General features: G+C 37.3%; 1 protein-coding gene across 1 annotated transcript in view; it reads right to left on the bottom strand.

Annotated features, from left to right (window-relative positions):
- Positions 1-3,860: 3,860 nt before the first annotated feature.
- The window catches only part of LOC102692556 (adenylate cyclase type 1), a 73,727-nt gene continuing 64,238 nt past the window's right edge, over positions 3,861-13,349 (bottom strand). The window contains exons 13-20 of the mRNA XM_006634569.3: positions 12,873-13,129; positions 11,912-12,038; positions 10,032-10,148; positions 9,007-9,153; positions 8,625-8,723; positions 8,144-8,258; positions 7,546-7,670; positions 3,861-4,794 (exon numbers count right to left, since the gene is read on the bottom strand). Coding sequence (XP_006634632.1) covers positions 4,456-4,794; positions 7,546-7,670; positions 8,144-8,258; positions 8,625-8,723; positions 9,007-9,153; positions 10,032-10,148; positions 11,912-12,038; positions 12,873-13,129 — 1,326 coding nt within the window. The 3' untranslated portion in view covers positions 3,861-4,455. The remainder of the gene's footprint in view (positions 4,795-7,545; positions 7,671-8,143; positions 8,259-8,624; positions 8,724-9,006; positions 9,154-10,031; positions 10,149-11,911; positions 12,039-12,872; positions 13,130-13,349) is intronic.

Below are 13,349 nucleotides of genomic sequence, written 5' to 3'. Positions count from 1 at the left end.
TTAGTGTTCCAGCTGAAAACAGAGCTAAATTCTTTACTGAGCCGGACAAAGGCAAACAAGCAAAATTATAAATTATAATATTTAAAAATGTAACTAAGCTTCCTTTAAATTGATTACATTTGACTTATTATATTTTAGAATATTTTATACATTTATTGATTATGAGGATGATAGTCATTATTATTGTTGTTTTAATAACAGTTATTATTATTTTGCACATCCTCATAATCTTTATTTAACTAACAATAAGTGAAGGCCTTTGGACTTCTAAGAGAAATGAAACATATGGGCTTTATAAAGCACATAAACTTATATAAGTTTGTGTTAATTAGAAAAACTGATATAACTGAGTAAAGGTCTTTACAATTTGTATAATTTAAAATGTGTGGTTCAACTTATTTACAAACTCACTATATTACATTTAAGAATATTTAAAAGGCAAACATTTTAAACACTGTACAAAGTTAAAAATAAATAAGGCAATAAACCATTATATATATTGAATGGAATGTCAAACATCTGACTTCAAAGACAAATGTGCATTTTTTCCTGTGTCCACTAGATGGCAGTCACGGGGTACAGCAAACATGCAAAGGCTCATGCAGAGGAACGGTGACAGTTTGTCTCTTAGGTCTGTCAACTTTGAAACAGAGTCAAAAGGATGACACGTCACACGTTTAAATCAGTAATTCGGCTGTCTATTTTTTAGAAAGCCCACTGCTGTATTATTTAATGGATTGTAAAACAACCTCACGTTATGAGTGTGTTGTTTCAAGGAGTCAGGACCTTATACTTCTTTGAAGTGCTTCTGTCTCTTCTTTTTTGTATGAAAGTGTTCACAGGTTCGCTTTGACACCAAACACGCTGTGCACAATACGGATCGAAAACAAGGTACTGTGGATTAGTATAAGAATACCATGCTCCAATATGACACAAATCTATTCAAAAGCAAATAAAATACAATTTTTGGAGCAGAAGCTAATTATTTCTTAAATCATTTCTTAGGTATGATTTGAATGGTTAACCTGTTTTACATTTCAAAGCTATTTTGAACCCCGTGGAAACTACTTCTGTAAATCACTTCCCCGTCTGGTTCAAAGAGGTGTACCTGTATCCGGAGGTATTGCAATGTTATTTTTAAATTTTGAAACAGTTGTAGGTTTACCGTAGACTAGGGCTGCCAGAGAGAAATCTAACACCTTCAGAGCACTGTAATTCAGGTCAGCAAACATTCACGTTGACAGTTCCTTATTACGCCTTCTCAGATCAATCACACAAACTGCATTTGACATTCCTTTCAAAAGCGTTGGCCAGAAACTGCATTTTTTAATAGCAATCCAGTGTATTTATCGTGAATAGAAAACCAAGAATTTATCACTGCAATACAAAATCCTTACTTTAAAAAAGAAAATGTATACTAATGCAAAAAACAATAATTTGATTAACAATAATGTCAAGGCTTTGAAAAAGCCAGTACTATTCTTTGCTAAGCAACTTCCCATTAAGAAAACATAATGAGAGACACTTAACATCAGACTCTGTCAGAGATTATATTAATACAAAACAACCCAGGGGCAAACGGTTTCAAATCCAGCCCCAAATGACATCAAACTGCTCTATTAAGACATTTATTCTGGAAGGTTACAATTTATTTGTTCCTGAGTGCACACTGTAAGAGTGAAGCATACACCTGTTCTCAAGATTTTCAAACTGTATCTATATAATAAAATACCTTTTGGACAATATGTTGTCCATAAGAAAACAGGAAAGCTGACGTTATCTGTTTGCTTTCTGAATTTTTTAAAGTATTGTATAACATTTGTTATCTAAAAAAAATAAGTGATTTAGCTAATTCATTCTTTTGCTAATTTGTGCATTCTTTTTTATATTGATTATTAATTTAAAATTAAGTAATAGCTTACATGTAATGGCAGGCATTGCACAAAAAGCAACTTATGGGCTGAAATGCAGAATGTAGAATAGTTACCACAGATATTTGGACTTAAACATTAAAAAAAAATAAAAGTATCAGTACTTCCTGCAGGTAAATTGGAAACAATGTCAGCATATTATGTTTCATAACGCAATTCTGAATTATATAATTTTATAAATTGGTTATAAGCATGTATATAATATATAGTATTTATTATAATTTTATAAAGTGACATTTGGGACATTTTACTTGTTGAAGGTGATAGGTTATGAAATACAGTAGATTATGACGACATTACAATAAGCAGAAAAATAGGCAACAAACTACAAAATGAGAAACAGCTGTAAGATGTAAGGGATAACTGAGTAAAAGCAAACTCTCATTGTTTTAACTTGCCTATGGATATTTCAGCATTCTTCAACACATAACCATCTCTTATTAACAGAACATGACCTCATCAATACACTCTCAAAAGCATACTGACAACCCAATGTGCAGTCATTTTTCTAGGCAAGCTGTGCATCCATTTTTCATCAACATGAAAATGATGAAAAAGTTTGGTTTCCATCTCATCTTGCTCCCTGCAGAATATATGCTCCCACAGATTCTGCAGTATTGTATTTTTCATGGCACTCTGTGTTACAGGAAAAATAATCCAAAAGCCTTGCTAAAATTCTGCACTGATGATCTTTCATATCTATTGGTTTTGTGTTTAGATTCAGCACATGCTAGATGAATTGGCTTCATCACTCTGCTCTCCTCCCCACTGAGAGCTGGTGTGTGGGGAGCGTTCTGGCGCACTATGGCTGCTGTCGCATCATCCAGGTGGGGCTGCACACTGGTGGTGGTGGAAGGGATCCCCATTACCTGTAAAGTGCTTTGAGTGGAGTGTCCAGAAAAGTGCTATATAAGTGTAAGCAATTATTATTATTATTATTATTATAACTTATGTGTAACATTTTGAAAGAGAAAAGAATTGTCTATTCAAAGTTACCAACAGATTTGATTTGTAAGTCGGTACAGGTTGGCGGGATTATCAGGTGGTACATACAGTACCTTCCTTAGATGCACAGTTCTCCTCGCAAAGATTTAATTTCAAGCAACCATCACACTGAGTTTCACATCAATGACTTAAGAACATTTTCAAAGAAGAGAGTACTGTCTGTTCAGAGATGCTGTGATTAAGGGACTTAGAGAGAAGAAGAACAAACAATATCACCATCTCTTAAGTTCTGTAGTTTCTAAGCTTTTTATCAACACCTTAAGCGTGAAAATGCCTGTAATGATATCTTAAGGTTTTAAAAATACTGTAAGTTGAACATCTGAACATTTGAACATGAACATTTGAGCATCATAATATTTTCAAAGAAATATGTTAATTTCCCTGCAAATAGGACTTCATAATCTCTACCTGGTCTCAGAAGAACTGACTCTGAGGGTGAAGGATCAAGACCTTTCATTCTTCAATTTCAGATGAGTAAATTGTTTCAACAGCAGTAAATCAGAACTCCCTAAACCCGTACTGATCACCATTAGACACTGTTATGGCCTTAATTTGCATTGATCTGCATTTTGACCATAAGCATATACAATTTCTTAATTCTTGAAAATAAAAAAGTATGTTTGTGCTGTTAAGTGACAATTGATATTGGATACTAATGTTCGATTAACCAGACTGCACTGTGAAGCATCAGATTCCAAGCACAGCACAACCCAATTAAAAAAAAAAACTGGAAAGCAAACTTAAAAATTGTCATTATTTGAAATAGAAAACAATAATACCTAGCATGATTATGGAACAATAATATTGTATATTTTGAGCCAGGACTCCTATGTAAATATCAATAAGAATGGTTTAAAAATATGCCTGGTAAATCCTTGTAATAAATACAGTTATTACTGTAATATCAAAAGCATACTCCACATATCTCAGTCACAAGGCTTTTAATTCCAACATATATCACCACTGACAACTGCTTCCCTTTTGCAGAAGATTCAGGTTTTGGTATACCCACCAAAAAGCATGAGGGCTTTTGCCAAACAAAACAGAGCTAGAGGAAGACTTGATTCCCTCTGCAGGAACGTAACTCTTAATTTCACAAAACGGTATTTTTTTCCTTCATACCTTTTCCTGTAAGTGTGAAACTTTTATCCATCGGGGAGACCCTCTTATGCTTTGCTGGGCTGGAAGAAATTATTTGAAGTCGGAAACTTGGGTTCCTATCATTTGAATAACAAAGGATGAAGTGTCTTTATTTTTCGGTAAGAGAAGTTTATATAAAAACACTTTCCGACCTTAAATTAGGACCAGTCCTAACAAAGTTGTTAGCCCTTGTTACCTTCCCAGCTTGTTTCTGTAGAAGAATCCAACATTCTCTTTGGTTGGATTGCAGGGATCCTTGGTTGTGCATTTGCCTAAGACCTTCTGGTGAGTATTCAGGCATGTCTGGAATTTACAATTTGTATCAAGAACGCCTTTCTGCTGACATCCAGTTCAGTCACCTAAGTGATCCCTCTCCGGTTCACAATTCCTTCACAGCTGGCACTGAAGGAAGGTAATGCACAGTCTGGTTTGTGTGCGTTGTAGAGGCCTGCAGTGCCCCGAGTCCTGCCTTCACTGTGAAACTGGCAACAGACGATACCGAAGGGCAGCTTGTTCCCAGCTTAGTTTGGATGTTTGCTCGTCCGAAAGAGTAGTTCTTGTGCTCCAGGCTGGTAGACCTCGTCTGTGAGCTATTCCCATTGCACTTCCCCTCCAGGAAATATGTGAGCATTTCGCCTTTTCCTTTGACACTGACCTTCCCTCGACACACCAGCTCATAGTTACACTTCGTCAGCATGCGATACACCTCTTCTGTAACCTGGAATCAAAGCAAAGAGACATGTCCTGGATTTCTGTGAGGAATGCTACTGCTCTGTTGTTTTAAGGGGGATTTTCGTTTAATGCTTGGTGCGATACATCAAAATCAATAAGGTGAGGGAAGAAACAAATTGTGATACTGTATATTTTAGGACTGAAAAAGAAATCTGTACGCTGAGGACAAAAGAGCTTAGCAGACTGGCATGATACACTCAGTACTTAACGTTTAAACTACAGTATGTCTTCATTGTCCAGAAGGTGCCATGTAATATTAAAAGAAATCAAGTTACAGAAGCATTCATCAAAAGTCAAGTGCTGTGCTGTATATCATTCCCACAAACCACAGCTCTGTACTCTTGCATAAAACACACACCGCGAACCTGAAAGGTGTTTCTTGTTAAAATATGCTGCTGTCAGTTCTTCTCACTGTTCTTAAACACAGAGAAAGGCAGAGTGAGGATTTTAATCTGGTGCACTGACTCTGTGAAGATATCTTGAAAGGGATTCATCAGCAGGTGAATAATGAAAAAGGAAAATCACAGCCGTGTTCTGTAAATTGCTGAAGCAATCCTGAGTGCTCTTTAACATTTTGTTCTACATTTGTCACTTACATATTGTACTGTATATCTCTCTCAATCTTCTGCATCCCTGATTTATTTATTAATGTGATGGAAAGGAGTTTATTTGGGGGATTTAAGCCACTTCACATAACCAAACACCACACAACTTACTTACTTACTGAAGTGGACTTACATTTACAAATTGGCCCAGCTTCCACACAGTTACACACAGCACTAGCTTTTACTGCCACACACTGCTGCGGGTCTGATCTCTCATGTTTTTGTACAGTATACTGTGCTTATACAGTACACAACCAGGACTGCTGACTCCCAGCACCTTAAATAGGGACACTGGCTATGCACTGCAGACTTCAATGCCTTAAAGGGGAACTGCAGCCCCAATTTACCAGACTGGTTATTGGTAACAAAATAAATTAATTGACATTATAGAAAAAACTTCCAAATTTCAAATTAAGCACAACATCATTAACTTTGTGAAAGTACCGTAAGTCATCATGTTGTCGCAAACCTGCATTAAATTCCCACAACGTGATGTGAACCTTCCTGCTCACTAGTCCCTGTAATGACTAATGTACTGTGATGTACAAGTGAATACAGTACTGTATGTGCAGGTTGTGCAGCAGACATTTCTACGCTGAAATATTCCAACATGATCTGCTTGCAGCGTTAACAAGTAAGTAATAATAATTATAATAATAATTGGTTACACTTATATAGCACTTTTCTGGACATTCCACTCAAAGCGCTTTCCATGTAATGGGGACTCTCCTCCACCACCACCAGTGTGCAGCCCCCCCTGGATGATACGACGGCAGCCATAGTGCGCCAGAGCACTCACCACACACCAGCTCTCAGTGGGGAGGAGAAAAGAGTAATGAAGCCAATTCAAAGATGGGGATTATTAGGAGGCCATGATTGGTAGGGCCAATGGGAAATTACACCCCTACTTTTTTCGAGAAATGCCCTGGGATTTTTAATGACCAAAGAGAGTCAGGACCTCTGTTTTATGTCTCATCCGAAGGACGGCACCTTTTTACAGTATAGTGTCCCCGTCACCATACTGGGGCATTAGGACCCACATGGACCGCAGGGTGAGAACCGCCTGCTGGCCCCACTAACACCTCTTCCAGCAGCAACCTTAGTTTTTCCCAGGAGGTCTCCCATCCAGGTACTGACCAGGTTCACACCTGAGCTTCAGTGGGCTGCCAGTTGTGAGTTGCAGGGTGATATGGCTGCTGGAAAAACCATCCTGAAATCAATGCAATAGTTCTACTGGATTAAAAGAGATGTATTTCCAAGCCTGCTTCTTTACAATTTTATAAGGCCACAACACGTCACAGGATGTTCTGTTGCCTCATTCTGATTTGTAGAACATGGTGCTGCTCACACCTGGAAATTCTGTCAATTATGTGATGTAAATTGGAGGTTTTACAAGTTACTATGTACACTTTACTTATATTGCGGTATAAATTGCACTCATCAGTGCTGATTTTTTCTAACCCTAGCCCCGAAATATGAAAAAAGTGCTGCAGTTCCACTTTAATATCCACATGTGTATTCTGTCTTTATACACTCTTGTATATTACACCCTGTCACAACTTACTGTACTGGACATCTCTTTCCTCGAGTGTGTGAGCCCTGCTTGGCAATATGATCTGAAACTTCCTGGTCTCCTGTACACATCCTGTCCAAGGCTGTGATTACTTTTTACCCACGACTGGGGAGTGCCCAGAAGTGGTTAATTTTTCAAAGCACACCTCTGCCCGTTTGTTCATTATTCTAGATAGGGATGTTCCCCGTCCACACTGTGTGTTTACTGTAGTCCGGGCCTTTGGCAGAGGCAGAAATGGACCTGGCTGGTCTGATTGCTGGCACTGTGCCGGGAGCCTCTATGTTCCCTGTTCTGGCATCCCTGGGCTTGTGCCTGTCTGGATGTTATTTGTATATACTGTATCGATTCTCTCCCATGATGCCAGTGGGGGGACAGCAGAGTCTTGAGGTGCTGCTGATGCAGTCAAAGCCTTGTTACCCTGGAGATTTGACTGTATTTTATGGGTCCTTAGGTGGAAACGAACATTTCCTGTTGGATTTTTTGGGGGGAAAGCAAACAATAAAATACAAAAAAATGCTCCCGCAGTTTTACTTCTGCTCACAAGATAAATTTGACTTACTTGTATTTTCCCTTGGACTCCAGTGCTGTCCATTCTGCTAGCTACATTAACTGTGTTGCCCCAGATATCATACTGGGGCCTTCTTGCTCCGATGACACCTGCCACCACAGGCCCAACATTAATACCTTTAAATAAAACATTAGACAGGAAGTTAAGTTCTTTGGTTTCTTTACCTTATGCGGGTCATGTCAGTTTTCACATGGTAAAGCATCAAAAAAAAGAAATTTTGTTGGCTTTGATTTGTTTTGTTCATGTCGAACAAAAAATATCTATAAAATGGTTAACCACTCCCTCCAAGCAAAGACAATTTTAATTTTAATAAACCTGTATTTGTACACAATAATATGATTTTTCCATGTTCATTTATATCTTAAAATATATCTGATTAAATTTGTTATGGGCAACAATGAAACAAAATGCAGAATCTGCCCATAAGTATATTCTGGACTTCTTGTCTTATCGAAGAGACATACAGGTGGTGTGTAGACACATGCCCTTCTCTTAATATGATGTATAAACAGTAAGTTACAGTTCATCTCACCATCATGTTTATTAGATGCAGGTAATAAAAATCTAATAAGTGAAAAAAAAAACTTACCAACTCTTAAGACAAAGTCGTTGTATGACTGATAGTTGATTTCATCAAGTACATCAAACATTTCTATTGCAAAATCTGCCACTGTGCTTAAGTGAGAGTAAATAGACTTTTTGGCCTGGATTATAAAATAAAATGGAAAAGGCACATTAGCATCTTGCTTTGGAAGAAGGTATTAATGAAACTGTCTGATTGTGGAGTTTGTGAAGCTGCAGAGAGTTAAATAGGTCCTGAGAAAGGACATTTTTATATCTTTAAACTAGATAACTACCATTTCTCTCAAAAATATACACTTATGCTATACTGTACTGTATACGGTAAAACTAATTTGAAAAGAAACAAAAACCTTGGAGGGAAAAGCTGTAACTGCTTCTTTAATCAGCAAAGATAATTTAGAGTGATTTGTCAACAGAAAGATCGAACATACAGTAGCTCGAAGCTGTAAAGGTTTTTTTTGAACCCATCACTTGTATGATCATCTTACCTTGGTTCCAGTCGTGGGCACTAGACCCACAGCTGCCATGTAAGTGCTGCCAATTGTCTTGATCTTTTCTATGTCCTTGTAACATTCTTTATCCATCAGCTAAGGAAGAGCAAGTTCAACAGTAAATCTGATGAAAGAAACTTGCAGGAATGTCACACAGCCTTTAACAGGGATTAAAAATCCTACAGTGTACATAGGTTTATACAGTATTGTCCTGCTTATTAAAATGACTCATAGACTGCCATGCTTATTTAAAAGAACTATATCCCTGTGGCATGACAATATACTATATTCATTTAGATTATGAGTATTTAGCATTTGTATTTAGTTTTGATAGAAAAACACAGGCAGCTGTATAACACACCAAGTAAAAAAAAAATACCTCATCAAAATCAGCAATAATTTCGTTTAATAACCGTAAGCATTCCACGCCCATATTATTGCCATCCAGTTCAATGTAGAAATCATTGAAATTGGGGATGGAAGCAAACATTACACCCACTTGGGAGTATGATTGATAGTAAAGGTCCTACAAGCAAAGGGAAGAAAAGAAAACAATAATAAGTATGTACTGTAGCATTTCCCATTGTAGTACTATTGAAGAATCCACACACTTGCTGTATTTATAATATCAAGAGTTGGAAAATTGTAGTTGTACTGCCTGCTTCTGAAACATGAGCTGGATGTCCCCACTGTGCTGCTTGCCAATTGGTGACAATTATGTCTATGCATAATAATCATGTATTGGTTTAATGTTATTTTATTTGCTAGATTTATTAAAGATCTGTTGTTCTAGTGACTCCAGTTTTACCCTGTTGGGCCTCAATCCAGCCAGTGTAGGTCATATCTGAATCACCAATTTACGAAGTCTTGGAACCATATCGTTATGAAAAATTAAGCAGGGGATTTATTAAATGAAATAACTGGGAAATCATTTGAAAATCTTTCAATTTACATCTTTAAAGGACTAGAGCTGTCTTAATTCAACAGATTACTTGCTTGATTCATCAATATTTTATAGGTGTTGCCAATGTGTAGCAGCAATTCACCTATTAAACATTTAGTTTTTCTGAGAAATAGTGGAGCTTCCATCACAGACCAGCGCTTTAATGAGGTTAGGGGCTATTTTAATGGGGAGAATACATTAGTAGGAGAACGAAATCTCAAACCAAGCCATAGTCCTTTTCAGTTTATTTTTCCCCATAGTCACGTTAAATCTTTTATGGGACTTCAAAACAAGATCATTTGCAAAGAAAATTCAGAATGGAAAAGCTGATGCAGAACTTCGAACCTCAACATGTTCTACTTTAAGTGTTCTTTGCTTGCTGAAATGTTAAGAGAAAATAAAGAACCGTGTAGATTTGCATATCCTGCAGCACCGCAGTGCCTTTCTAGTAAGCTGCTCACCATGTTTCTCGGATTGGACATCAGAAAGTGCTGTGCAACATGTGCAGGTAGGAGGTTAAATAAAATTCTCTTGTTGTCAAGCTTTACTCTTTCCATGTCATCTCTCTCTTCTTCTGCCTGAAAAAAGGAAATGAACTGGCATTCAATCTGAAGAGTGCTTTTTAACACAATTCCAATTGGATCGAACGGAGAGTTCAATGCTATTCTGGTTGAAAAGCAAAGTAAAACCCTAACCCATGTGTTCAGAGAAATGGTAGATTTAATTACTTACTGTTTAGCTTCCATTGGCTAACGATGTAAAGGATATTTAAATGTTTTATTTCAAATCACATTTTAAACCTTTCTTTTCAGTTTTAACATGGCTGTGGTCCTCAAGAAGAATGTGTAATTATGATTCATAACACCGTCTTAGACTTAGACCACGCTTTCTAGTAGCAGTAAAACGGTCTTCTAATTTGCTTCACCTTGATGATTAGTTTTGTTGTGTACATACTGTACATACTGTAGCGAGCTCACTGGCACAGTTTTGGTTGTTCCATAGATTTGGATAAAACCCTTCTCGTTTAGAAAATAAGGTGGCATTTTGTGAGATTTCTTTACAGCTCTTTGATTAGAGATCCAGTACTCAGCTTCCCAAAGGAGCATGTGCTCCACATGAAAGAGCTAACATTCTTAGTGAGCTGACTGGCCTGGCAACTTCGATTCTCATTTCATCATGCAAATAATGTCTCAAAGAAAAGGCTTTGAAACGAAATGTGAAAACCTTCCACTAAGAATTGTCTCTCCTGCTCTCCTGACAGACGTTTTCATCTTGACACAACTTTCATGTTATGTAGCTTCATTTAACAAAAAACATGTTTTGTCACCTTACAATGTAGGCAGGGGGCTGTTATATCTTTATATTACAATTTTTTCAATATGCAGTAATAACTTGAGTATAGTTTTTACTGTACATACTGTATATGAAAGTATATACAGTCCATTGTAATATGCCTCCAAAAGAAACTAGCAAGGTAAAGTGCTGTGATTGGGAATTATAGTTATCCAGGTCTTCTGATCAAATGTCGGACATTATCTTGTATGCCATTATTATCATCAACATATTGAATTACATAATATGTTTTATTGCATAAACACCAATGTCTTTTTTCAGTGGTTGCTTTTTCAAGCTCCGTGATTCCAATTTAATATCTGTAGTCTATGGTTTTGCTACCTGCATGTAAGACTACATTTGCCTATTTGAAATTTCATCTGCCAAGTTTTATTTCCCCAGTCTTAAATTCTATTTTAATCTCTTTTTCTCTGTGGCTTCTACTCTGTTTGCTAATCTTCCTGCTTCGGTATTATCAGCAAACTCTGTGATGACACCCTGTCTGATACCAGGAAGTAATTTCCTAGCTTACAAAATCACAGATCTAACTGAAGTGCAGGTTTGAGTGGCACAAAGCGCCCTATTTTTAACTTGAACATACGAACCTACACTGTGCTGCAGTTGTCAATATTGAGATTTACAGACATGGATCTCTGAAGACACTGACAGCACAAGAAAAGTGCAGATGGAAAACATGAGCAAATTAAGAATATTGAATATTTTTTTAATACACTTATATGAGCTTCCGTCTAGTTTTGACTTCTTTCTTTTACTTCCTTCTTTTGGGTCCTTAAGTGTTCTTTAAGTGTGAAAGAGCTCAATGAATGACAAGTTGGGTAGGAATTTAGACACAGGAAGAAGAAGTAGTGGAACTCACCTTATAAAATGGGAAGCACGTGCCATTCCTATGAGGTGATTTATCTGTTTTTTGATCTTCATACAACTGTTGTCATATGACATGCGGTTGTTGTAAACTTTGGAGGTTTTGGCATGACTAAAATGTTCTTACCTGTATAGCCCAGAGGTAGTCTAGACGCAATTTAAGGTCCAGTTGTCTGGAATGAAGAACCAGAGCACAGACAAACAGCAGAATGGCCAGGATAGGTTCGTATCCACGGATGTAAAATGATCCTCCACTTAAAACAAAACAAAGACAAAACTCATGTTACTGCACTGGGGATGAGGGAGTGATTGCCCACACAAAACAGCTCGTGACTAACATGAATAATCTGGCCCTACTAGCTAAGAGGCTATACAATTACACTGCATAACTGAATATTAATCCAGTTGCCCTTCAGACCTAGGAAGTATTACAGATGGAACAAATGTACCTTGTGCACTACCCTTAGGGATAGGGTTAGATTTAGTTTTAGGAGTATAGTTTAGCCAATGCTCAGGACAAGGGTTTTGATTCTATGCAACTGATCTACAGAAGAGCTTGGTTATTAAACCTCTATATCCTACCGTTCTAAACCTTGTATAAACCTCATCAAAACCGTTATCAATACTTCAGATATTGGACGTCATTTGGATTTTAATGTAGTTCTTATCTTATGTACAAACTCATAAGAAAATAAGAACAGCTACGAAAGGAGGGGCTTATTTGACGGTGTTAAGATGGGGGTTTGAACCCATGCCACCACTAGATGACCATAAAGTAATAGTGATAACTTTGCTACACATTTTTGAACTATTTTGTTCAACAACTTCAGTCCTTCAGTATGACACTAACCAAAACTGTATCAAGCAAATGTGACAATCGAGCAATTAATCACACACAAGAAAGACTGATTTTTTATTTTTGTTTCACACGGTAGCTAAACTCCTCCATATGCCTTTGAAGAACAAAATAGAAAAACTTTCCACTGGAAGGTGTCTTGATTCAAAAGCTTTCGAGAAAATCTGCAACCCAATCCAATCTATAGCCAAAAAGCAAAGCTTATTTTTCTTAAAGAAAAGTTGTCTCATACCTCACGGACTTCCTAAACCCGCTGATCTCCAGGATCACTATGTACAAGACACTGACAAGGAAGAGCAGGATCATTTTTGGCAACGAGGAAACGCGCAGGAATATTGCAAGAGTCAGAGTCCCCGCCACACAGGAGAGGAAGGCATAGTGAGCCGAGTCACATGGCAGCTCGGTCATGGTTTTGTTCACTCCATTGGAGTCAATGATTACTATGGAACTGCTGGAGTTGTTATTCCAAATCCACGGCATGCAACCAACCTGGGAAGGCAGGAAAAACAAAGGACGTGTAAAGGGAATGATGGCATTATTACATGAAGCAGCATCATGAATAATGACATAAAGAAATTTGGCTCTGGCCTGGGGTCATTGCTTCTGACCTGGCTTGGGAGAGCTAAATATAATTTTTAACATTGTCAATTGCATATGGAACAGGCACTTATATGGAACTCCTTTCTTGTTTTCTACTGTATGTTAAACA

Source organism: Lepisosteus oculatus, chromosome 6, assembly GCF_040954835.1.
Source record: "Lepisosteus oculatus isolate fLepOcu1 chromosome 6, fLepOcu1.hap2, whole genome shotgun sequence".
Classification (NCBI taxonomy): Eukaryota; Metazoa; Chordata; class Actinopteri; order Semionotiformes; family Lepisosteidae; genus Lepisosteus; species Lepisosteus oculatus.
The sequence above is the reverse complement of the archived record's forward strand: the minus strand, read 5'-3'. Positions and strand labels throughout refer to the sequence as shown.